This window comes from Helianthus annuus, chromosome 8, assembly GCF_002127325.2.
Source record: "Helianthus annuus cultivar XRQ/B chromosome 8, HanXRQr2.0-SUNRISE, whole genome shotgun sequence".
In the NCBI taxonomy this organism is placed as follows: Eukaryota; Viridiplantae; Streptophyta; class Magnoliopsida; order Asterales; family Asteraceae; genus Helianthus; species Helianthus annuus.
In genome coordinates this window covers 38,775,429-38,803,291 of record NC_035440.2, presented here as the reverse complement: position 1 = coordinate 38,803,291, position 27,863 = coordinate 38,775,429, and the positions used below count along the sequence as shown (strand labels likewise).

The window sequence follows — 27,863 nt, the reverse complement described above, 5'->3', positions numbered from 1 at the left end:
TCACAAGCTAATGAAGCGAGGATGCAAGGCATTTATGATATACGCTAATGAACCCGAAAAAGAATCACGAAAGATTGGAGATGTACCGGTAGTACGAGATTATGAAGATGTTTTTCCGGAAGATTTACCGGGGTTACCGCCTGAACGGGAAGTAGAGTTCGGGATCGAATTGATTCCTGGCGCGAAACCCGTAGCAAAAGCCCTGTACCGACTTGCACCGTCGGAATTACAAGAATTGATGTCCCAAATCCAAGACCTGCTTGACAAGGGATTCATAAGGCCGAGTGTGTCTCCTTGGGGCGCACCGGTATTGTTCGTGAGAAAGAAAGATGGGAGTATGCGCATGTGTATCGATTACCGGGAGTTAAACAAACTCACGGTAAAGAATCGATACCCGCTCCCGAGGATAGACGATTTATTCGACCAACTATAAGGTGCGAACTGGTTTTCCAAAATTGACCTTAGATCGGGGTATCATCAATTAAAGGTCAAAGAAGAAGATGTGCCGAAGACGGCTTTCCGCACGAGATACGGACATTACAAATTCCTCGTGATGTCATTCGGGCTAACAAACGCACCCGCGGCTTTCATGGACCTCATGAACCGGGTTTGCAAGCCAATGCTGGATAAGTCGGTCATCGTGTTTATCGATGATATATTGGTATATTCGAAAAGTGAAGCTGAACACGCACATCACTTACAAGAAGTGTTAGAGACCCTTAGACGAGAGAAGCTATACGCAAAATTCTCTAAATGTGCCTTTTGGTTGCGAGAGGTACAATTTCTTGGCCATGTTATAAGTGCCGATGGAGTATTGGTGGATCCGTCAAAGATTGAGGCGGTGTCAAAATGGAATTCCCCGAAGAACCCATCAGAAATTAGAAGCTTTTTGGGGCTTGCGGGATATTACAGGAGATTCATTCAAGATTTCTCCAAGATTGCGTCACCACTAACAAAACTAACACGAAAGAAAGAAAGGTTCATCTGGGGTGTTGACCAAGAGAAAGCATTTCAAACACTAAAAGAAAAGTTAACTCAAGCTCCGGTACTAACATTGCCGGACGGAGTTGAAGACATGGAGGTTTATTCAGATGCTTCGCTATCGGGACTCGGTTGCGTGTTGATGCAACGGGGCAAGGTAATAGCCTATGCCTCGAGGCAATTGAAGATACACGAGAAGAAATATCCCACACACGATCTCGAGTTGGCGGCGGTAGTGTTTGCATTAAAAATATGGAGGCACTACTTGTATGGAGTAAAGTGCACCATATTCACAGACCACAAGAGTTTTAAATACTTCTTCGATCAGAAGGAGTTAAATATGCGACAAAGGAGATGGCTGGAAACGGTGAAGGACTACGATTGCGAAATACGTTATCACCCAGGGAAGGCTAATGCGGTGGCAGATGCTTTGAGCAGAAAAACGGATTATGTCCCGATACGAGTAAGATCGATGCAACTCGTGGTAACCTCGGGTATACTCGAACGTATTCGAGGGGCGCAATTAGAAGCAATAAAAGAAGAGAATTGGAAGAAAGAAAGAATAATTTGTCAGTTGAAGGACTTGTCGGATGGAAATCACGGGTTAAAAACTCGATCCGGAAGGATATGGGTCCCACATACCTGTGGGGTGAAGGCGCTTCTACTTAATGAAGCTCATAAATCTCGTTACTCAATTCATCCGGGTGCGACCAAGATGTACAATGATTTGAAACAAAACTATTGGTGGCCCGGAATGAAGAGAGATGTGGCGAAGTATGTGGAAAAATGCTTGACATGCTTACAAGTCAAGGCAGAGCATCAGAAACCATACGGCAAACTTCAACCATTAGAAATTCCGGTTTGGAAATGGGAACATATCACAATGGACCTACTAACCAAGTTGCCTAAAACGAGTCGTGGTTTCGATGCCATATGGGTAGTGGTAGATAGATTGACGAAAAGTGCTCACTTCATTCCAATACGTGAGACTTATACATCAGAAAAGATGTCGGAGGTTTACACGAATGAAATAATAGCCCGTCACGGGGTGCCGGTGTCTATCGTGTCTGACAGGGATACCCGGTTTACTTCCAAATTCTGGAGGGAATTCCAAGAGCAAATGGGCACCAAATTGTTCATTAGCACTGCGTACTATCCTCAAACAGATGGACAAAGTGAAAGAACGATACAAACATTGGGGGACATGCTACGGGCGTGCATAATTGACTTTGGAGGTAGTTGGGATGTTCACTTACCGTTAGTTGAGTTTTCATATAACAATAGTTACCAATCTAGCATCAAGATGGCACCATACGAAATGCTTTACGGTAGGAAGTGTCGGACCCCGGTATGTTGGGGTGAGGTGGGTCCACGTGAACTCGCTCATCAAGATATAGTACGAGCCACTAACGAAAAGATCGATATAGTTCGGGCTCACCTGAAGGCAGCTCAAGACAGGCAAAAGGCATACGCGGATAAAAGGAAAAGGCCAATCGAATTTCAAGTTGGTGACATGGTCATGCTAAAAGTTTCCCCATGGAAGGGTGTTATTAGATTCAGAAAAAGGGGGAAGCTAAGTCCGAGGTTTATCGGGCCGTTTAAAATTATTGAAAGGGTTAGCAAGGTAGCTTATCGCCTTGAGCTACCAGAGGAACTAACTGGGATCCATGGCACGTTCCACGTGTCACAATTAAGAAAGTGCCTAGTAGACGAAACGACCTATATCCATTACGATGACATCGAAGTGAATAATAGTTTGAATTATGCGGTAAGACCGGTGGAGATTTTGGATCGAAAGGCCAAACACTTGCGAAATAAACAAATTGACCAAGTCAAAGTCAGATGGGAGCATAGAAAAGGCTCGGACACTACGTGGGAGCCCGAGGAAGAAATACGACGACTCTACCCTTCATTATTTGGTACGTAATTCGGTTTCGGGGACGAAACCCCTTTTAAGGGGGGTGGACTTGTAACACCCCGAAAGTATAAAACGTAATATTAAAAGAAAAATTTTAAAGTATAAATAATCGGGAAAATTCACTAACTAGAAACTTTTAACCTAGTTAGTTAATAAGCTAGAAATAGCTTATGAGGTGATTAAAAGCTACCAAACTACATGTGAAATAAAATAGAGGGACCATAGTTGTTAAAAATCTGAAACTTGTGAGGAAATAAACCAAACACTCCAAAAATTGGAGTGTTGGTCGACCAGAAAGCAGCAGGGGGCGACACCCCCCATTCCAAAACCCTAAACTCACAAAACAATCAAATTGAAAGCTCAAATCTGATCAAAAACGAAATCTAAACATAGATTAGTGATCCTCATCACAAGAGGGTTCCAAGGGGTATGTAAAAATTCGTGTTAATTCTTCGTTTGAAATTCTCATGATTTTAGAAAATCTGAAAATTGATGTTGCATGTGTGTAATTAGGCTTGATTAGAATTGATAAGGTGTTTAGAAGTGAAACCTAACTGATTTCATGCTAAACCATGACCAAATTCAGGAAAATTCCATGAACACCTTGAAGGTGGGTTGTGGGTTTTACATGATGATGATGAACACTAGGGTTTAGATAGCTATCCTAGTGTAAATTGATCATAGAAGATAATTTCCAGTAAGAGTATGATATATACATGCTTTATGAGAGTTTCGTTGATGGTGAGCTAGCTAAAAAGTGAGCTAAGAACTTGAAAATAATGATATGAAAATTCTGCCCTCAAGGTGTTTGTAGAAATGCCTCAAAGAAGGCTGATAAATAGAAATTTGAAGCTTTAACGCCTAATTAAGATGTTTCGGTATATTATGCGAAATGATGTCTAAAGAGGGTTCTAAACATGTCTTGAAATGAACTCTATAGGACAAGATACCGGGACGTCGAGCGGACAAGCCAGTGGTGATTCTCGTTTGAAGGGCGTGCGCTAAGGTATGTAACTCATCCCGTTACGCTAAGTAAATTTAAATCATTGTAATATGCATAGTTAAATTTAGAATGAAGTTCGTTATGTATTTAGGCGATAATATCGCTATATCGGATAATTGGTTACTAAGGTGTTTAAAAACTCGTTGGTAGTCGTCAAAAGGAAGAAATTCCGTAGACGAGCCAAACGGGTTGAATAATCAAGTAAGGCACGATTAATGCACCGGTTTGTGAAAGAATGATCGTTGATATTGATTATTATATAACGCACTAGAAATACCAGACTTTTAATGCATTGATGCTATAGAATACTGAATTCCGAGAGTTGGGATTTTGGGAGTAATGCTTAAACCCAACAAAAACATAAACTTCCAGGTGCTACCGTAAATTACGGTGGTACCGTAATTTACGGTAGAGATCAAGGATTTACGGTGATTTACTACTGATTTACGGTGGATCCAAAGATTTCCAGGACTCACCGTAACTTACGGTGACACCGTAAGTTACGGTGGAACCCGGATAACTTTTATATTTTTGTTATTTCCAACGTGATGTTAAACCTCGGAATTTTACTATATATTAACATCATAACTAATGATTTAACGGTTTGATCATAGGTAATAGGTGGATCTCACGGATGGCGGTCAAGTGATTAAATGAAGAACCGAACACACCATTTTGAAGCTTCCGCGATGTTTTAAATCTTTCGTAGTTTTGTGTATGGGTGTAGAACACGTGTTAAACAAATTATAAAACGATTTACCTTAGTCATTAGTTGACTAAGGTTTTGTTACTTATGAACTTTGTTAACGAATGACATGTTATTTAATCAAAAGTTTTCTAGAAATAGTGTGCTTATTAATAAAAACAAAAAAAAATTAAGGGTGTTACAACTTGAATATAAATGAAATTTTAAAAAGTTATGTTATGCCCTAATAAGTAATTTATTTTATGAAACATTTTTAATAAATCATGACGAATAGGATTGTAAATAAATAAAAATAAAACTTAAATAAAGAATCTTGGAAATCCTGACACTCTTTGACAAGCCCAAAAAACCTTCTCTTCTACCCATTCCATTTGGGAGTGAAAAAGCCACATTATAAAGAGTTTTGCTTTAGGACAAGCAAAAATTCAAGTGTGGGGGTATTTGATGTGCACAAAATGCAACATATAAATTACATCAATTGTGGCATAAAAGTAACCATTTTTTAGTACTAATGTTGGAAAAAATATGCTTTTGTCTTCCTTTTGTATTTTCAGAATTAAATGAGCTCAAATGAACAAAAGAAACAAAAAAGACAGCTAAATCTAACATAAATACAAGAAAAGGAACAAAAGTGGCATGCCCGACCCTCCGACAGCATCTTCCCAAGCAAAACAAAGAAGACAAAAGACTGAACACGCCCCGTGCTCAGTGAGCACGGGGCCGTGCCCAAGTGTCAGCAGAAAAGACAAAGTCATAGAAGCTTCTGTTGCCCACCACGGGGCCGTGCCCAGCGGACACGGGGGCGTGGTCAACTGTCTGCAGACGCATTTATTGAAATTGCGAATTGCAATTAATGAAGAGAGAGAGTCAGATGGACACGGGGCCGTGCCTGAGCTTCTGTTCAGCCTATAAATAGGAGTGTTTGGAGCTCTTGCAACTCATCCCTTGGCACACCACCTCTCTCACACTTCACCCATCATCACACCATCATCCACCACCATCATCCATTGTCCATCATAGAGTGTGTGAGTCGTCTCGGGATCCAAGATTGATCGTAAGAGTTCTTGACAATCAAAGGCCATGTTTGGCTCTTCCGAGGTTCGAGAGTTGCTGAGTGAGTGCACTTGAGCGACAATTTGAAGAATGACCTTGGCCACTTCCTTGGCCACAAGCGAGACAATCCTCTTCTCGGCGCTTCATTTGGCTCTTCTTCTAGCTGTTTGCCTCGAGGTAGCGTCGTTGGAAGACATCTAGACAGAGAGAGATTTGGAGTGAGATTCGATCATAATGATTTTTGAGTTTTGCGATGCGATTGAGCGCGATCAAACTTGTCGCGAGTAATATAATAGATTTCACATAGGAGCCACATAGGAGACACGAGATTCCTAAGTTCTCACACAATTAATTCGTCTTGTACATATAAATAGTTGTAGTTTATACTTACACACATACATATCGGTGCAGAATGCGCGAGGACGCGATGCAGAGAGAGAGAGCGAGATCGATTAATTAGACATTAGCTTTGTTGCGATCATTCGGTTTTCGTTTTAGATTGCGATGGTTGTGCGACTTGTGCTGTTGCAGGGAGCGAAATTCGATAAATTGAGAAATTAATAAAGCGTAAAGTTTTAAGTTGTAACACATAAGCGTAAATAGGTTCCATAAGGCGTAAAATCGGCGAGTCGTAAGCTAGAAAAATTGATAGAGTGCCTCGGGTGTTTAGGCGTCGACTGCCCAAGGTAACCGAACTATACCCAACAAGTTCGTTCACGAGCGCTGCCCGAGAAGACTCATGCTTCCACTGGGATGCAGCTCCTGGTATTCGTCTTCCTAGTCATCGCGTCGCTCAAGTTATCGTTATAGCCGAGTCCTTGGTGAGATCTTTTGAAAACCATTTTATAGAGAGTGGAACGGTTTATTAAGATACGGGTTTCACCCCTGACTTAATTACTTCGCTCCTAGCTGTGGTTGTGCTCTTCGATTAAGTTCGAGAGTTCCACTAGATTTCGAAATGGAGATTTTCGCTGAGATGTGGATGTCCCTCCTAGCTCGATGAAAGGTTCTCGTGCTAGAAAAATGCACTGAGTGAGTGATCTTATCGAGAGTTCTTGGTTTTCACGCCTGATCTCGACTGGACCCCTCAGTTGTGTTATGCGAATATTTTCGAAAACGTGTGTATTGTGTTGGCCTTAGGAAAGGCTAAGTAATATTCTAGCCTTAGGAAAGACTCTTCGTGTGAAATTGTAGTATGCGGCGTTCACGCGAAGTAGTAGCTTTTAGCAAATTCGAACGAGAGTATCGAGTAGGCCCGTACAAATCCTACTGGATTCATACGAGTCGGCCTGTTGGTACTTAGACTATAGACTAGGTCATTTCTAAGACAACAAACCCGGACTAGGTCGTGTCTTTCCTAATTCCCTATAGTTATGGCTCTGATACCAATCTGTCACACCCCAACCGATGGCGGAATCATCGGGACGCGGCACTAGGCGAATCAGATTGCTCAAGAGAATCCATAACAACTATATTGCGACAGTATTTAATGCGTTCATTATCCCATACTAATAAACAATACATTCACATAAGTTATCACAGATTTCTTGTCCTCTCGAACAATACAAATCCGGCAACATAGATTTTTAGGTGAGTTTCTAGACTTCCTAGCTTCATTTGATGTAGACTGCAACTAACCTGCAACATACGTTAAAAAAACGTCAATACAAAAGTATTGGCGAGTATACAAGTTTTGATAATGGTACGTAAAATAGTTAAAAGTGTTGCGAATTACCAAATACATAAACGAGATACCTCAACATACATGCATACAAGACTGATACTACCAGCTAAGTCACTCGAGCTGCGATTGCTGTTCCTCCTAACTAGAGCCCGTCGGGTGCTATAGTACTATACTAGTTAAGGCGGGACCTTGCGAGTATAAGTCCTAACACATATGTAACTAGCATCACGTATAAATATGCATACCAGTTATTCGCAAGTGATAAGCAGTTGTTTGAATAATTCGTTGGTAAGTTTGATTTGATAGAAACGTATGTTACACCCAAAATGCGATAAAAGGGTTCGAGTATACTCACAGTCGGTGTTCGGCAAGAAAACACAACTTGGTTGAATTGAAGGGAGCGCGTCTGAGATTACCCTGATTACAGATCGATAGCGTGAGCGTTGAATTGTGCGTTAAACGGAGCAAGGTGTCAATGAATCGGACAGTACTCTGATCGGATGGCAATACGATTGAGTGGTCGGTCGATTGGATGAAAGATGTGTTTGTGTATGATGGTTTGCCTTTTGAAGTTTTCGTTGTAGCATTTTGAAAACAGAGAAGTATCTCTACCTTTCAGGTCGGTCAATCGAACGGCTGTTCGATTGGGCGATAACCCGATTGGTGGACACTTTAGTGATCGGTGACAATCCGTTTGTATTGAATACGTTGAAAATTGTTTAAGTGTTGAAGTCTAAACACCACATGGTCGGGTGGCAGTCCGATCGGGTGATAATCCGATCAGACAGCAGTCCGTTCAAGGTTCAAACTCCAAATTGTTGAAATCAAAGTTAAGTGTAGGACCCAAGGTGCAATCCGACCGGATGGCAGTCCGATCGGATGACTGTCCTGTTCGTTCGGATGACTGCCTTGTCCGATCGGATGACTGTCACTGTCCTGTCCGTTCGGATGACTGCCCTGTCCGATCGGATGACTGCCCTGTCCGATCGGATGACTGTCCGATCGGACGGCAATCCGTCCGAATGATCTAGTCGTCCTTGGCAATTGACTATTTTGAAGGTTTTTGGCGGTTTTGATCGAGACGGTGTTGTGACGTGCTAAACAAAAGAAACCCCATCTCGAACCAAGTGACCCGATCGGACAGGAATCACCTAAATCTGACCGGTTTACTGATTCGTGACGGTCATTCTTGGTTAACCCGAAATCGGTCGTCTCTTTGTTAGAAACCAGATCTTGAACCAACACGACACTAAGAATGAGTAGAAGGTCGGTACAAGCTCCGATTCTATCGGTCTTGAGTGCATTGAGTGTAAAAGAGTTGAAAGAAAGTTGGAAAACCACCTTTCAATCCTTTTCACCGTGAATGGGGGTAGATTTAGGTGAAAACATTGTTTATTCTTGTGGAAATCCTTCAGATCTGAGTTGTTCTGGTGGAATGAGGCCAAAGCTTGAAGTTCATAAGAACTCCATGATGACACCATCCTAGAACACCCCAAATCCACTGATTTCACGGTAAAAAGTTAAGATTCAAAGGTGAAAAAGATGAAGAAGTGTGCGTAGATCATAGAAGTACAAGATTTAGGTTGAAAACTTACAAGAATCGCGAGAAGTCGAGAGAAAATAGCCCCAAAGCGTGTTGGTCGAGTGAGAGCTCCACATCAGGGAAAATAATGTGAGAGTGGGGGTATTTATAGGCAAGAGAGGAGAGAAGGTGGTGCAGTGATTCGGATCGGATGACAGTCCGATCGAATTGTCATTCGATCCAATGCCTCCGGCGAGTCGAGTTTTGGCGTTTCGTTTCGATCATTAAGCGTTGCGATAGTTTGGGTACACATTTTCATCCACATTTTCGTATATTTAGTATAATTAGTTACCTTGGGTCGTATATACATATCTGTATTCTAAACCTTGCGATAATCGAGTTATGCGTGCCCGTGAGTGCGTTTTTTTAGTGTTGTTACCTTGCGACACATCACGGCTATCAAGGAGGGTAGAATTGATCCTCACTCGACATCATCGTGGTTGTCAGCAAGTGCAATGTAATGTGATAGCGATAAAGCATGCGATAATATGCGAAAATACTGTGATATAGCGATATATGCGATATAGTTACATTATGATCCGAATCTCTGGTGCTAGGCGTAACGAGTATAACGAGTAGTAACAACGCACGAACGTGCGGGTTGTTACATTATCTACTTTAATTACCACACACGGTACTGTCAACCCGACTTGTGGTCATGTTACTACTCACAGTGTAGTAACAAATTTTGTATAGAAAACCCCAACATACCAACGATAATTGTGGAATACAAATACTCAATCACTGTTTAATATAATATAAAACATTTGAGGTTTTGTAAAAACAGTTTGCTAAAAGGTTTACAAAAAAGAGATTACTCACATTGCAACTTTAGGGTTTTCCTTGGTGTTTTCCTGGTTATAATCTATTAATTAAACAATGCACACGTGTTAGTATAATAACCCAATATTTACATTAGTTATACCCTCCCCGAGACAGAACTCCAACGACTACATTAGGCAGAGCCTCGACAGCCGTTACGGAGCGCTAGATCAATCGGGCAGTGTATCTAATACGTAACATGGGTTATGATACTTACAACGAGGCAGAACTTTGTTATATTAGTGGGTATTATGCCCGAAGTTATAATTTCTATGTAGAAATATTGAGAAAGAGATCGAAGAAATGAACGAATTGGACTGAAGGCCGATGTCCTTCATTTATAGGTCTGCATCAGCAGTCCCTCACGCCCCGCGTAAAACTCAAAGGGGACTTACGCGGCCCGCGACATAGGGTACGTAGGGCCTAGCTTGGCCCGGTCATTGGACTAGACTCGACACGATGCTGCCACGTGGCAGCTCAGGGTGTCGCTCTGATCTTGAGTTGTCGCGGCCCGCGTAGGACGAAGAGATGGTCTTCGCGACCCGCGAGCGATAATAGATTTTTGTTTTTATTTAATTTTTAATTATATAAGGTATTTTGGGCCCGGTTTTCGTATACGGTGTGTATTTTAGGACGTATAGGGTCAGGGACATTCTAAATATTTTAAGGGTGTCGGAATTATTTTAGGAGGGTTGTTATAGTCATTGTGTAGTACTTTTATATTTAATGCATTTCACGAACTAGCACGTTGTGGAGTATTTGGCAAGCACGAAATGAGAAAATATTTAAAGGCAAAACGGGCGAGATTAGAAGAACAACAGGGGAGATCAAAGAAACAACTTTTTCATGGTTAAATCATAGATCGACATTCTAGGTGTCGTCTTGGGACGAGTAGAGAAGGCTTAGTATAAATGTTTTATGATGGCTCTGATGTATGTCTTTGTCTTTAAGTTTTCTTGACTACTTAAATGTATGTCTTTGGCTTCCCAGTTCTTGCTGGATTGCAGCTGTTTTGTGATCAATATATCCCTTTTGCCATTAAAGAAAAAATTGATCATGTCATATAGTTTATATTTGTTATTACAAAAAAAAAAAAAAAAAAAAAAAATATGTCCAATCAAAACTTATGGATCTGCTAGTTGGCAAACGATTTGCTTACATTTGAAGTTATTATTATAATTATATTGTCAAAATGTGATTTACTTTTCAATGATTTTATGAATTAACTTAAATTACAGAAACCCAAATTATGGGGTCCAAGTGACAACAGATATTACTCATGAGTCATGGACTAATGGGTCGTAGTCTCACTACTCCGCTCCTCGATTTGTAGGGTCTTCCCAAAATGCACATTTGTTTTCACACATTTAAAAAGTTTTCCAATTAATTAAACTCTAATATATAAATATACACACACTACACACACATATTTATATATTTTGATTAAAGTAAATGATGGTCCATGTGGTATATCAGAATTTCAGATTTGTTCCAAGTTTTTTAAAAATACACAGATAGTTCATATGGTTTGCACTTTATAGCACATTTAGTTCTCAGCCAACAAATCTAAAGGTTTTAGCATGTCCAAGTAGGCGCGATCGCTAGTTCGATCCTTGAACTGGGTGGGTTTTACTTCACCGCACTGTCATGCCTTCGGGCGAGTGTTCACGGGTTCAGCCCTAGGTGAGGGTTTTCCCCGGTTCAGAAGGCGAGTGTATCCCGATGTGATGAATTTTGTCAGTAGCCCATTTGAAGGATTCGTTGGCCGTTAAAAAAAATGGATGTGTCGGTTTTCTATTCCTTGTAGTGAATGTATGGTCAAACAAAAGGTAAAGAGTCACAATAAGCCTGCCGTGGTCCTAACGATTGACTTTGTGCTTGGCCTTTATGATATTTAAGAAGTTACTATTTTGAAGTGGTTTTCAAGTTTAAAACCATTATACATACATAAATTATATATACACATAGACATAATCAAATATATCTTTTAAACGGCAAAGGATATTTTAATTAACAATCAACCGCTTCTAGCAATGAGTTAGAAGCGGATGGTACATTGGTACACTACCTCGACACGACATCAGAAAAGTTAAAAGAAATTGAAATGAAATTACACCTCAAGTCTCACTTGAGAGAGGGGGTTTTCGCTCTATTTTTTTATCCTGTAATAATTTAAAAATTCAGGTGTTGCTAATGTTTTCGTTTCGCTCGCAAATCATGCAGTTAGTATAAAGTTAACATAAGTTTTCTTTTGTTTGGCATGATGCTTTTTCTATTTCCTGTTTGTGAAATTCATTGTGTTACCCTATATTTATCTTGCGATATTAACATAACATTACAAGATCGAGGCTGACTAATAAGGCTGGAGGGTCTGGGGGCGCCATCCCTGCCAACTCAGCAACTATAGCGTCCCGAGGCGCTATACGACCACACCGTCCGATTTAGGGGGGGGGGGGGGGGTATAGGGAGGGCTCCATGGTGGTAACGATGAGAAGGGGCACTATAGGTGGGGCCCACTTGTTTTGCACCAATGAAATCTTTTTTTTTATTTTGTTTAATATGGGGCTCCATTCACACCATAGAAATTAAAGGGGGATCCATGGCTGAGTTGAATCCTAGGTGGCGCTGACGTGGCCTGATAAAGCCCCTATGAGGCTCCAACCACACCCTCCACCCTAACAGATACATAATGATACATAATGTATCAAAAACTTTGCTCTCAATGTAATTGTCGTAAAAGAACTCTTTTCCCCTAAGGTTGTATCAAATCATAAGCAACTTGCTTTCAAAGAACCTTCAGGTTTGATATTGATACTTATTGATTATTTTAAAGTTAAGTTATGACTAAACATCGTTTTTTACTCTCCAATTTTAAATAGGGTGGAAACAAATCGAGTCACTCGTAAGCTACTCAATATCATGAGCAGCTCGGCTTACTAAAACCTTGATTGAGTCGATTTTAAACGAGCTCAGGCTCGAGCTAAAATCAAAGCTCATTTAATAAATGAGCTCGAGCCTAAGTTTTAAATACATTGTTTAACTACGCTCCTAATGATAAACAAGCATCATATAGAATAATTTGTATTATATATATTATGTAGTAAATATTTTTTATATAATATATTATATGAATAAATAAATAATATATATTATATGATATATATATATATATATATACATACATACAATTATAATATATACTGTGTATATGAATAAATAATTAACAAGGCAAACCGATCCTAAGTCAAGCTCGAACATAAAAACTACTAACAAGCCAAGTTTGAACCTTAAACCTACCAAAAAACAAGTCGAATTTGAGCTCAACTCACACTTGTTAATTCAACCTAAGTATCTTTTAACAAAGGGTCATATGTTAAAAAAACTCATTGCTAATATAAGTATACGTGCCTCTTTTCTTTAAAATGACTTTAATAAAAAGAATAAACCAAGAAAAGCAAACAAAAAGTAGAAAAGAGTAAAGGAGGAAATAATTTTGGAAATGGGCACACAAGAAAAAAAAGGAGAAAATAGAGGGGTTGAGAAGGACAGGATGCCAAATGAAAAACGTTGGACACCATAATGACTGGCGGTGGGTCTTACCCATGTCATTATTATTCACCCTCCTATGAAAGCAAGGTTGCACCACTAAACATAAACTACTTAATAATCCTATAGTAAAAATAAATTTAAAAAAAATAAATCAACTTGTAAATTTCATCACTCTTTTTGTACAAGTTTATTGACTTTTCCATTAATTATCATCTATATTCATCATTATTTCATTAATAGCAAAATGATGGTAGAATCTGAGAAGAGTAAAATGTAGATAGCCTTACTTCTAATTCATAGGAATAAAGAGATTGTTTCCAATGATACCCGCTCAATAAATTAAAGCTGTGAAACTACCGTTTTTAGTTTAGGTCATGTGGCTCTATGCCTCTATAAGAGTGTTTGATTTTGATATTCAACCACACTGACTAATGACTTTGCATGGATGCAATGATCGTTTTTCTCTTTAAGTATTAAAAATTTAATAGAAAAGTATGCATATGATGCTTTAAAACATTTATTATGTTAACTTATTTTTCATATATTTTATTTGTTAAGATTTCTTATATTCTGCTTCAAAAAATGTGCCACTATACTCAAATTATCTATTAGAGCATCACTAATAGAGATGTTTTTAGGTGATGTTTTTTGGTGTTAATGTGGCACCTGCCCAACCAATGAGAGCATTTCTTTCACTTGCCCCTCTCACAAACACATTTCTTCTCTCTCTCCTCTCTCCTCTCTTCTCTCCTCTCTCTCCTCTCTACACTCTACCCTCACATAATTCACATTCATCTATTTTTTCTCATTTTTCCTCACAAACATCTTCACACCCTCTCTCCTCCACCTCACACCCTCTCTCCTCCACATCACTTTCTCTCTCCCTAAAAACACCAAAATATCCCCTTATTGTGGATGCTCTTAGTGTGTTAGACCACCCGTAGTGGTAAACAAGAATAATGCCCCCAACATGGGGCATTATACGCCACGTGTCAGCCTAGTCACACATGTGGCATTATAGAAAAATAGGTGTAGTGGGGCATTATCCCAATAATGCCCACTCAATCATTTGATAATTATTTTTTTTTAAATATAAAAGATAAAGTCTTCATTAATTTAAAATAAAAATTACAATACTTGAAAAAAAATACAAAAAAAACAGAAAATTAAAAAAACAGAAAAAAAAAAACAGAAAAAAAAATAAAAAAACTAGATGATCTAAAGTCCATATTTTTCTCGTATTTTTTGGCGACGCATTTGAGCCAAGATCAACGCGTCGCCTTGGAGGTGGTCGATCGGTTTGGACAAAAACTCAATGTCCTTTTCCATTTGTCGCGCCTCTTGCAACTTGTTGAACTTTTTGGTTTCAACTACTCGGTCTTTCATAATCTCCCAACGTTTGTGGCCGAGGTCGCGAATATCTTGGAGACGACGGTTCATCTCCTCGAAATCATCCTTTAGGTCGAGATCGGAAGACGACTCGACCGTTTTTTTCCCGGTTCCCTTTCTTCTACCGGTGGGTCGGACCAACTCTTCTTGAATTTGCTCGTCAACGTCCAACGTTTCATTTAAATCAACATTACGGGCATCGGATGTCGGAGTTGACGGGTTGGCGGAGGATGATGTTTTTGACCTTTTAGCCCGGCGTCTACTACTTGACGTCATTGGATTAACAAGCGCCCACTTTGGACTTTTTCGTAGTAGCTCCCAACACTTATAGTACGTGAAAGGGCTTTTCGTCCTATCGAACTCCTCCAAAGTCTTTGTTAAAACCCCGACGTCACATTCACCGCTCGGGCGATTATCGTAGTTACGTTGGTAAACTTCTTGAAACGCGTGACATTTGTTGTTGATGTCGGTCCATTTGCTAGAAATTGAATCCTTGTCCCGATGTTCGCCTTGACCCCACGAGCTAAAAAAGAGTGCACGCACCCTATCCCAAAAAACGGGGCCCGTTTGAAAGTTTGCTACAAATTTAAAAACAAAAATAAAAACATAAGTTGAAATTAAAAATATAAAAAAACAGAAAAAAAAAACAGAATATAAAAAAACAGAAAAAAAAGAATAAAAATCTGAAAAAAAAATAAAAAAAAATTACTTACCGGTATCTTCGTCCTCCGAAATATCGAGCCACGCCCGAGTCAACGTGTATTCCTCGTCCTTCGTCCATTTAATGGTTGTTTTTGCACGTCGAGGTTCATCCTTTTCCTTCTTCTTATGCGACCTTCTGCCGCGTTTCGATTTGTCTTGCACCGGTTCGGGTTGCGACTCCGGCACGACCTCGACATCGGGTTCGGATTCGGGTTCGGGTTGTGACGGTTGCGACCCGCCGGCTTGACCAAAGCCGTAGGTGGGAGGAACAAACGGAGGGGCGCCACTCAAGTAAGCCGCGTAACTTAAAAAGCTCGGGTCCATGTCTTGTAGGTTGTACGGGGTTTGCGGTTGGGTTGTGTTCGGGTTCGTGGGTCTTGCGGGGCCACCAAACGGGGGTCGGTATGGATGCATGCTTGTAAAAAAATAGGAGAAAGTGGATGTTTTTTTATAAAGTAATAGAAGAGAGTGGGTGAGAAAGTAGTAGAAATTTTATAAAAAATTGGAGAAAAAGGGTTGATATATATATAGTGGGTAAAATTTAGAATTAAAAAAAAAAAAAAAACACTTTTGACCGTTGCCAAACGGTCGAATTTCGCCCCCCTTTTCCAATTTTCAGCGTTTTTAAAACCACGCCGGGGTGATTTTTTTTCAAAAATAACGCCCGGAAACGCCACATGTAATGGCTATGCGGGCGTTTTCCGGCGTTTTTTTTCAATTTTTTTAAAAAAAAACGCCCCGTTACGGGCAGACTTAGCATGATTGAACATAGTACAATTAGATGATTAGGAATAGTTGAATGGTGTTGATGGATTAGATAAGATGTAAAATAGGTAAATATTGTGGATTCAATCCTCATAATATGCAAATTTAGCCATTAAAAAAAGTGGATATGTATTACAAAATGCAATTATATAATTTTATGTTAACCAATACCTCGATGTCTTTGAAGGCTTCGTCACCCTACTAACAAGTGCCAACGGCTAAAGATTTGGGGGAGGCCACAATTTTGACTATTGGCAACTGTCATATAATTTAAAAAATATATTTTAATTTTTACAAACCTCATATACAATATATATAGATATTTCATAAAACCAACCTGCAATACACTCTCAAATCTTTCAAATCACTCAAAATCTTTCTATTTTTTTAAATGCTCTCCCTCTCCGCAATCCGAGTCGTCGCACTCCAACTCAGGAGTGAGTAGAGTAATCGTGTTTTTTAGTAGTGTTTTAGTGTATCATATTTGGTAAAATAAAACTTAGTATGTAAATATATTTTCTTTATTGTTTAACTTAAACTTATAATTTTTTTAAAGAATGAATTAAAAATAAAATAAATGATTTGGAGGTGTCTTTAAACTACACCATGGTTGTTAAAAATGGGGATAGTTAAAGCCCCATTATTTACGTAGTGCATATGTGACGTTTTAATTTGTATGATGGCTATATTCCACATTACTCAGCCTTATTGACTTGAGACTTTGTGAAAAAAATATACATATTTGTTCGACTGTGAATTCTAAAATTACAATTACCGGTATTTAATCAATAGTGACTTATCAACTTTATTGTGTTTATTTGTGTAATTTTCTATCATGTCAACCCAAAAAAATGACTTATCAACTTAATTATACTAGTAGGATGTCCGCGTGATGCGGCGGGAGCGATACATCGCATTGCGATACTCGTTTTTGGTAGTTTTTTTATACATATAATATTTATTATAGCATTATTGTGATATATATACATCAAAAGCGAAGTAATCAGATAATCCATTTCATTGTGCTATGCGTGGTTCGGTCGGTTCGGTTATTATCCTCAACCGAAGTCGAAATCAAAGTTATCGGTTAATCTATTTTAGAGTTAATTGCCAAAATCGTCCCTGAGGTTTGGGCAGGTTTGTCATTTTCGTCCAAAATGACATTTTTGTACCAAATTGCCCCCAACGTTTGTAACTTTTTGCCATTTTCATCCAAACCACTAACTTAGTTTATTTTTTCTGTTAAGTTGAGGATATTTGGATGAAACTGGCAAATATAAAACCATAGGGACGATTTTGGCAATTTACTCAAACTCTTTTAAATTTCTTTTATTTAATTAATTTTGTTACATATATAATAAAAAAGAATATACATGCAATTTTTATATGAAAAAAATAATAGCTTTGTCACATAATTTTTATAAATTTTCATCCAACCACTAACTAAGTTAATTTTTCTATTAAGGCGAATGATGTTTATAAACTAAGACAGAAATTAACTTCTAATTTTTTATATAGATCAGATTTATAAAAATAAAATCTACTTAAACCTCTATATTTTATAAAACTAAAATGCTGGTGACCTTATTGAAAAAGGTCAAATAAAAGAATCTTATCATATGTACCAAGTTTGTAATTCATCTTTTACTCTTTTAAATTCGCTCCTAAGGAAAAACAGAAGCCAGTGCCCCCCCCCTCCCCCTATCAAACAACGTATCATTACCAAACCTTAAAATTACCCACCAAATTGTAATTATAATGCTATGAACCAAAAGTTTCTTTACTCAAGCCACTTAGAATAAGTATTAGTTAGTTACCCTAATAATCTTAATTAAATAAATATTTTATTTCTTCCAACAAATTTCCTAGGTGCTCAACACATTTAAAAAATATGTAACGTTTTACAATTTTCTTCTATCTCTACAACTGATAAATACTATAAGTTGTAATCGATTGTTATGTGTTGCACACCAATGACGTTTTCTCTTTATAAAATTGATTAATATAAAGAAGCTGTAAATTAATTTCTGTCTTAATTTATAAAATTTAAAACATCCTTCACATTAACAGAAAAAATAAACTGAGTTAGTGATTTGGATGAAAATTTATAAAAATTATGTGACAAAACTATTAATCAAAAATTATGTGACAAAACTATTAATTTTTTTTCTAAAAACTCCATGTATATTCTTTTTTATTATATATGTCACAAAAATAATTAAATAAAAGAAATTAAAAAGGGTTTGAGTAAATTGCCAAAATCATCCCTGTGGTTTTATATTTGTCAGTTTCATCCAAATATCCTCAACTTAACAGAAAAAAATAAACTAAGTTGGTGGTTTGGATGAAAATGGCAAAAAGTTACAAACGTTGAGGGCAATTTGGTACAAAAGTATCATTTTGGACGAAAATGGCAAATGTGCCCAAACCTTATGGACAATTTTGGCAATTAACTCTCTATTTTATGTAACCAATCATTTTTTGGTTAATCACTTCGGTTTATTCGATTAGATTGACGGTATTCGGTTTGATTCATTTAATTTCAGTTAATAGCAAAAATCAAACTTGGGCTAAAACTTTTGCTTAGAAATATATGAAACCGGGGTATAAATACACAAAATAAAAGTATAAATATATGAAATGGAGATATAAAATATGAAATATATGAACCGTAGGTATAAAAACTAGCAATATATGAAAACATGAATGATTCGGTTCGGTTCAGCTTTAAACGAGAGTACAAAAAAATTGATAACCGGTATATGGTTAATTTGGTTTTCAGTTTTTCAGTTAATTCAGTTTTTGGTTGATTTTGGTTCGGTTTCGTCTGTTTTCAGTTTACTTTAGGTTAACGATTTAGTTATTGCTCACCGATAACCGGTTTTGGTTAATAACCGATAGGTACGCGCGCAATGCGGCGGAAACACAGGCATTGCCACAGTGTGCATTGTTCGGTTGGTTAGATTATTATCCTCAACCGAAATCAAGGCATCGATTAGTCAGTTTTATTAACCAATCCATTTTCAGTTAATCAGTTTTGTTTATTCAGTTAGATTGACGGTCTTTTGTTTGATTGATTTAATTTCTGTCAATAGCCCAAACCAAACTTGGTCCAAAACTTTTGATTAGAAATACACGAAATTTAGGTATGAATACATGAAATGGATGTATAGGTATACATGGGCGGACCTAGGTAAAGCCCAGGGTGGGCGGGCGCACCCCTTTGAAAAAAAAAATTTAGTGTATTTTTTAGGCAAAAAGCCCGACCGCACCCCCTGAAAATATGCTTGAACCACTCATTCGCACCCCCAGCAAATAATTTCTAGGTCCGCCACTGTAGGTATATGAAATGGAGGTATAAATACATAAAATGGGGGTATAAATATGAAATACATGAACCGAAGGTATAAAAGTTAGAAATGTATGAAAATATGAATGGTTCGGTTCAGCTAATTCTGATTAAATGAGGGTACAAAAAAATCGATAACCGTTTTTGGTTAATTCGAGTTTCGGTCAATCAGTTTTCTGGTTCGGTTTCGGTTAACTAATTTTGTTAAAGATGAGCATTTAATCACTTGACATTCTTAGCTATTAAACTTTTTTTGGGATAATGACCAAGTACTTTAGGCTTTAATTACTTGTACATGAAGGCATCATCTACTTGTACCTTTTAATCCGCACGTCAATACTGACCAAGACAACTATCGAAACGTCGACAAAAATGAGTAGGTCGTCACGGTACTTTTGGATTTTTTTAAAACATTATAGTTTATAAGATATGACAAGAATACGTAAAGAATTATAAGTTGTTGTGGGGAGAAAAAAGTGTAACTCATTACCCGTAATTGTGTTAAACTTAGGGATTTAAGTGTAATAAGATGAGGGATTAAAATATAATTATTGTTTAAAGACCAATTTACCTTTATTTTAAGAGTGTATTTATAAATTAAGGGGAAAAAAATTCTTATTTTTTTAGGTATCTTAAAATGCTCATCTTTCATACATTATAATATAGTATAAATGTGGTTTTAAATTATTGTGCATTACGGTAAATAAAATCTCTTGATTTCATTATAATATATTAAATTTAAGTATGGTTTTCTAATCTAATCTAATGTAATCTAGATTCTAACAAATGATTCTAAACTAGTTGGTTGCACCTGCACTCTGTGGCGGGGCGACCCGACTTTTAACAAATTTTAATTAGAAACATAGACGCAATGATAACGTGAATGGTGTGAATCCAATCGGTATTTGTTCGGTTTGTTACGATACCAGTACTCGCTGTAACAACCAAAAGAGAGACAAAAAATATAGTCATTATATGACAAAAAGGATATCGACACGTGTTTTACATTTATCAAAAACAATTAAAATTAATTCCGATAGCGGTACTGAACTTGTGATATGACCAAAAGAATATCGACACGTGTTTTACATCATCGAAAATAATAAAAACCAAATACCGGTACCTACGTTGTTTGATCGGTATCGGCGCTGTTCATTTCGTTACCTGTACAATATACCTACGTTGTTTGGTCAGTATCGACGCGGTTCATTTCGTTACCTGTACAATACCATGAATTTATAAAGTAAACGAACCTAAGTTATTTAAAAGATAAAAGTCCGATTAAAATTAAAAAAAAAACAAAACAAAAAGACAACAAATTAAAAGAAATACCAAGGAAAATGACAAAGTAAAAATTACTGTAGCAAATATGCTATAGCATGTAGCAAATATGCTATAGCATTTGATATATAATAATGTTACGAGACAACATCTCCTACAATCCAGTTTTTTTATTAAGTTTTAAAATATTTATATTATTTTACTTAAGTTTTATTATATTTTTATTGTTTTACTTTCTATATTTAAAATTTCCAATAGCAACATTTATTTATGTAATCATTCGTATCTTATATTTTCACTTTAATATATAAAAAATAATCGTGAGTTTTCTCAATCTTTTAGAATTTATATTGACTTCTTATCATTTTAACCAAAATAATTGTTTATCTATTTTATTCTATTAAATGTTTCAACTTTATTCTTTTTGTATTTTCATAATTATTAAATTATAAGCTCTTAAAGTAACAATTTTATACTGGTGGTGGTTTTAGGGGTTTTTCATTACAATTATTTTTAATCTTTTTTTCTCTTATAACTTTAAAATATTATATTTTACAAAATTTTACAAAATTCTGAGTATAGAATTGCAACATATTTATTTTAATCTATGTTCGATATAAGTTTTATTCAAAATTTTGTTGTGAATTAAACAGGTTTGAGTAATCGGTTATAAACTTATGTATTACACGGGTTTGAGTATGAGAAAATATATAATTTAATAATGTATGCACAAATTTATATAACTAAATTATTTTCATACATGCAACTTGAGAGGTAATAGAGATAGTAAATCATGAAACTGTATTTCTAGTCGTGACCTAATGTTAATAAATGATCAGTACAATTTCATTAAAAAATCACTCTCATATTGTGGTTTTTATATAAGAGAAAAATAAAATATACTTATAAAAAAGTCACAATAATATGTAAAAGTTATATATAACAGAAATATAACCAAAATCAAAATCAAATCCTGATTAATCAAAACAATGTAAAAAACGTAGTAGTAGCATAAACGAACGTGGATCCGTAGTGACTTAGCAACTCCACAATAGACTGAAGAGTAAGATAAGAAAATAATTATTTTATAATGGACGACTTGTTATAAATGATTATATATATTAATAAGAAATGTTTCTTGAGCTAAAAAATTACAAACATGCAAAATAATTTGAAAAAGCAAATAATTTTATGTAACCAAGGAAACAGGTTTGAAAATTATTAATTGGAATGATTTTAGTTATAATTAAATATGGTATGACTATTATATGTTTGCGATATTTGATAGAAAAAAGTAAACATCTATCTCGGTCGTATATACGAGCAAATTGCTAAAAATAATTGTGCATACATTATTAAGTTGTATAATTTATATCCTTAAACTGGTTACTTGTATTATACAAGGGTCTATAACCTAGCTTTTTTATAATCCATTCAAAATTATTCATTGAGTGGTAAAATATTAGCGTTTGGCCAGATTAACTTATATTCGAAAAACACAAAAAGCTACGTCATTGTAAAACGTAGGTTAGGAGAAATGAATAAACTAAACTTAAATTAAAATTATGTTATAAATAAAAAATAATAAATTTTATGTCATTAAATACGAATTAATAAATATAAAAATATTTAGTGTTTTCTTAAATGCAAATAGATGTAAACGAGATGGACAAAATTGTAAATAGGGAGTTGTTTATACATAAAGAGAATAACATTATTCTTAAATGTCTTAAAATTGAACTGAAATTACATTGTTATTCTAGTGAGTTGTAATATATATTAGTCTAAATATAGATTATAGATTTAAAAAAAAAAACTAACTTATATGTAATACCAAAATTGTATTATAAAATGTATGTCAGAGAGTTGTTTTATAAAGTAGTGTAGATTATAGATTAGGCAAAACTTATTTACATATAATACCAAAATTATATTATAATATTTATGTCAAAAAAATATTGATTAATAAATATAAAATTATAGTGTCCTAAATACCAAAATTTATAATACCAAAATTGCCTCATCAAATGTCTTAAAACTAGTTGGATGCCCCGCTCGCGTTGCGGGGCGTCAAGCCGAAAATTTCTTAGTTTCATAACATGCACACATGTATTTTAGTTACTTATACATATTACTTATAACACGATCTATAAAAAAATCGAGTCAACCAACTAAACCAAAACACTAACATAATTTTGCTAAAACAAAAAAAAGTAAAACGATGGCAAACCTTTAATTTTGAGTTGGGGGCAAAATAGTAATTTGTGAGAACCAATGAGCGAGTGCTAGACACGTAGTTGACACAAAAGTTAAATTGAGTCAAGGAAGTAAAATAAAAACTACTATGGTTTTGCAAAAAAAAAAAAAGCAATGGCAAGACCACAAATTTTAACTTGGGGCAAAATTGTAAATTTTTTTAGCTGAGGGCAAACTCATAATTTTATGCTGAGGGTAAATTCGTAACTTTAAGCTGGGGGCAAAACCATAATTTTATTTTGAACTGGGGCAAAATAATAGTTTTGAGCTAAGGGCAAAATCTTAATTTTGAACTCATGGTGCAATCGTAACTTTTGAAAAGGGGGCAAATTCATATTTTTGAACCGAGGGAAAATCGTAATTTTTAGCTAGGGAGGAAAAACTAAAACGATGGCAAGACTACAAATTTTAGCTGAGGAAAAATCGTAATTTTCTAAATGAGGGAAAACTCATAATTTTAAACTGGGGGCAAATTCGTATTTTTTAGCTAGGTCAAAACCATAATTTTATTTTGAACTAAGGCAAAATTATAATTTTGAACTAAGGGCAAAATCGTAATTTTGAACTAAGGGCAAAATCGTAATTTTGAGCTGGGAGCATTGACATAAATTTATTTTAAAATGATGGCAAAATCGTAATTTTGCACTTAGGGCGAAAGAGTAGAGGGCGAAAGCTTAATTTTTGGAAAAGGGGCAAATTCATATTTTTGAACAAAGGGCAAAATCATAACTTTGAGCTAGGGGCAAATGCATAACTTTATTTTAATCTTGGGGCAAGACGGTAATAGTAAGCTATAGATAAAATCGTAAATTGATTAGATCAATGAGATTACCTATTTATATTTAAAACTTAAAATAAAAAAAATAAAAAAAGGGCCACCGCCCTTTTCCACCAATTGGAGGGTGGAACTATTGCCGCAAAGCTTCTTTGTATATGTAGCTAATTACCTATATATTAAAATTTGAAGACAATGAACAGTAACATCATCAAGGGGATTAACAAATGGTATCGGGTACTGGTACCAGTAACAAATTTACCAAACCGAGTATATTTTCTGTAGCGAATCTGTTGGGATTGAACCCTACCAGAGGAACAGATGATGTAAAGCCAAAACTGGTTCAGAACAGTGGATTCATCATAAGAAGCATTTTGCACTAAACTTTCCCCTTGAAAGTGATCCTAACAGCTGATATGCTCCAAGTACTGCCCTTATCAACAACTGCTGTTCCCGGAAGCTACTGATCAAGTCAAAGATTGATGAAGAACTAAAGCCCTGCTGTCCAATCTATTGCCTTGAATCAAGCACTGCTGATCATGACAAGTACTGCTGGGTTCATAGCAGTGGAAGGATGCAGCAGCAGTTTTGATTCTCTTTATGTAATGTAAAGCCAAAGCACTGATGAAGTTTAAAGGCTGAAGCACAATCTACTGATGAATTCCAAGCACTGATGAAGAACCAAAGTACTGCTCTTTCAAGGCCTGATCACCCTTTGAAGAAAGCACTGATGCTCAACATCAGTGGTCGACTGCAACAGTGGAATGAAGAATCGGTGTTTATACATCAGTGTTTTTAAGTCTAATCAGTGTCTGTATGGTTAGTAGTTATAGAACAGTAGATAGAGTTTATTAGTCTGTTAGATGTCGCTTTCATGGTGACGTCAGCTGAGATGCATCAGTGGTTTGTGTCACACCCCCAAATTCCACCCGCGGATAACACCCGCTTCGAGGGCGTGACTGACCAGGATCCAGCCACCAATTATATTAAGCATTGGTTAATATTAAAGTAATACTTACTAACCATACGATTAGCAAATATCAAGTTCAGAGTTTTAAGTTCAGAGAAAATGTAGCGGAAGCATAATTAACAGTTTTAAACATTGTTCGCAAGGTAAACATAATAAATGCCCAACACACGGGCAGACGACCACTACACATCCCAAGCAGCTGCTCCAGTCACTGGCCACCTGCAAAGCATGCAGTAAAGGGGTCAACAATAATGCTGAGTGAGTTCACTAGTTGTCCAGTTTTAATTACCAAAAACTCGTTTCACCAGTTAATTTATCCGTTTATACATGCCATGGGGAGCTACCCCAAAAGTTAGCGACTAAACTGTTTTTCCAATACCGAACACTAGGTAACCGTTTGCGTTTCCGCAGGGTGCCCCGATGTCAATGTTCTATCATCATTGACGGATGCCTGAGTACATTAGTTCACGACCGATCCCATACCATGGCACGGTGTGAGGCTGGTAAGACCTAAATAGCGCTATCAACTAATAACCCGTTCGCCTGGCACCGGCGACTAATCGGTATTATGTAGTAGGGACTTGAGTGATAGAGTTGCGTTTAGTGCCGTTAGTTGCATTCCGTATAAACAGTAATTAACTAAAAAGGGTTTCCCAATACAAGGGAAGATAAAGTAAGTTTGTTTCCCAATAACTAGGGAAGGAATGTAGACGGTATCCCCTTTACAGGGGGATAGGGTTACTTTAGTCTCGTGTCCCAAACCACCGGGACGCATGCTTTTAAGTTGTGAACTCACCTTGGGTTGCTCGGTATGATACGTTACTTGGTTAAGTATGTTGGTCACCACGTCCTAGCATGGTTACCAAGTATGGGTCAAGTTGGGTACAAGTAAACACGTATAGCATTGCACGTATACAAACAGTTAACAGGCAGAATTACAAACAGTAACATACATACATACAGTAGCAGATCAAAATGAAGTCCAGTCAATAGGAGGCCCAACAGTTGAAGCCCAAAACAACAAGACAAACAGTCAAGCCCAATACACAGAACAGCCCAGTCGAAACGAAGGTGGTTGCGACTCGCAACCGAGGTTGCGACTCGTAACTGCGGTCTCGGTCCGTCACGTTTTGGTTACGACTCGTAACCGGAGATTGCGACTTAGCAGGTGTGGTTGCGACTCGCAACCAGGTTTGACGGTGCTGATTGCGACTCGCAACTGGGAGGTTTCGACCGGTCATGCGTGGTTTCGAGTAGCAACCAAAGGTTGCGACTCGCAACCGTGATAGCGTGCATGGCAATCCCTTCTAGAACCTGCAGACTTGTACTAACCAATGAAATCGCATTTTCATGTAAATGTTGTACTATTTCCACTAAAACATGTTTGTTGGTCGATTTGTGCACCAATTTGGATCAAAGTCAGCATTTTCAAACTATTATACACATTCAAACTGTTCTTTATTCATTCAATAAAACTTCAAGCATATAATCAAGAAATCATGAACTCTAAATAAACCCGAATCAAAACAGGAAACTTATAAGACCATGTATCATTTCTTGACAAGGATCATAATACCTATTCTATCATAGAAATCATATTTGTTAACAAACAATCCTAAGAACATGCAATTCTAACCAACCCCTTAACATATATTGGATAACCCAAAACTATGATCAACAAAACATCACCTTCCTTAGCATAATTATGAACATACAAGCCTAATATTCATACTAAAACCTCTAATCACATCAACAAGCATAAAACCATAGCAATCATCAATAATCATGAACATAAAAACACTAACCGGTTACTCGGGGTTGAGAGAAAAGGGGTGTTCGGGTGGTCTCTTGGTTCGTCCGATCTTCCTTGTTGATAGCTCACTTGATCCGAGAGATATGAAGGAATGGGGAGATGATTTTGGTTGCTAGAAATTTAGGGTTTTAGGGTTTAGTGAAGAAGATGAGAGGAGAGTGTGAGAAGAGAGTGTGTAAAATGATTAAGGGAGGTGGGGTTGGGTTTATATAGTGCACCGAGTTGGGCTAGGGGTTTCCGGGTTGGGTTTCTCGGCTACAAGGCCTTAACCGGCCCAAGTGCTTCACTGTTCACTCGAGACCGTGGTCTCGAGTCGGGTCTCGGGTTTGGTTCACATATATATAACACTTATATATATATACATACACATAAGTAAATCGGCACATAACAAATAGTAACAAATAGTTTTTCATATATTTTTACTGTTAGTCGATTACGTACATGTTTGTTACATCGAAAGGTTATCCGGAAAGATCCGAGGTGTCACATTATCCCCAAGTTTTAGGAACTTTCGTCCCGAAAGTTAAGGCAGCCACTGTCAAGCTAGTGTAAGTGAAAGCGTTTCAACGGGGTGTCACATCATCCCTCCGTTAGTTTGGAATTTCGTCCCGAAATTCGTTCGTAGCTTCAGTGCTGGGATTTTCGTTAGGGAACAGCTGGGGATATTTGTGCTTCATCTGGTCTTCCCGCTCCCAGGTATACTCTGGGCCACGTCGCGAGTTCCAACGAACTCGTACAAGAGGTATCTGGCTACGTTTGAGGATTTTGATCTCTCGATCCGTGATCTCGATTGGTTCCTCAGTAAAGTGTAGCTGTTCGTCAATCGTTAGTTCCTTAAAAGGAATCACAAGTGTTTCATCCGACAAACACTTCTTCAGGTTGGATACGTGAAAAACGTTGTGTACCGCACTCAGTTCTTCAGGCAGACTCAATCTATAAGCAACCTTACCGATCTTCTCGGTAATTTCGAATGGTCCGATATATCGCGGATTAAGCTTGCCCCGTTTGCCAAAGCGAACCACACCCTTCCAGGGTGAGACTTTAAGTAGAACCCGGTCACCGACCTGGAATTCCAATGGTTTCCTACGCTTATCAGCGTAGCTCTTCTGACGGTCACGAGCTGCCGCCATGCGTTGTCTGATCTGGGCAATCTTTTCCGTTGTATCTACCACCATCTCTGGGCCTGTGATTTGACTATCACCGATTTCTGCCCAGCAGAGAGGTGACCGGCATTTACGACCGTACAATGCCTCAAAAGGTGCTGC

At 37.1% G+C, this 27,863-nt stretch overlaps 1 protein-coding gene across 1 annotated transcript; it reads right to left on the bottom strand.

Moving 5' to 3' along the window:
• Window positions 1-14,377: 14,377 nt before the first annotated feature.
• On the bottom strand, window positions 14,378-15,993 carry LOC110871036 (glutathione S-transferase T3-like). Its single transcript, XM_022120028.2, has 2 exons — window positions 15,401-15,993; window positions 14,378-15,265 (listed from the first exon to the last, which is right to left on the bottom strand). Exons 1-2 carry the CDS (start codon window positions 15,801-15,803, stop codon window positions 14,517-14,519), a joined length of 1,152 nt encoding a protein of 383 aa, XP_021975720.1. The 5' UTR covers window positions 15,804-15,993; the 3' UTR covers window positions 14,378-14,516.
• Between the last annotated feature and the right edge of the window lie 11,870 nt (window positions 15,994-27,863).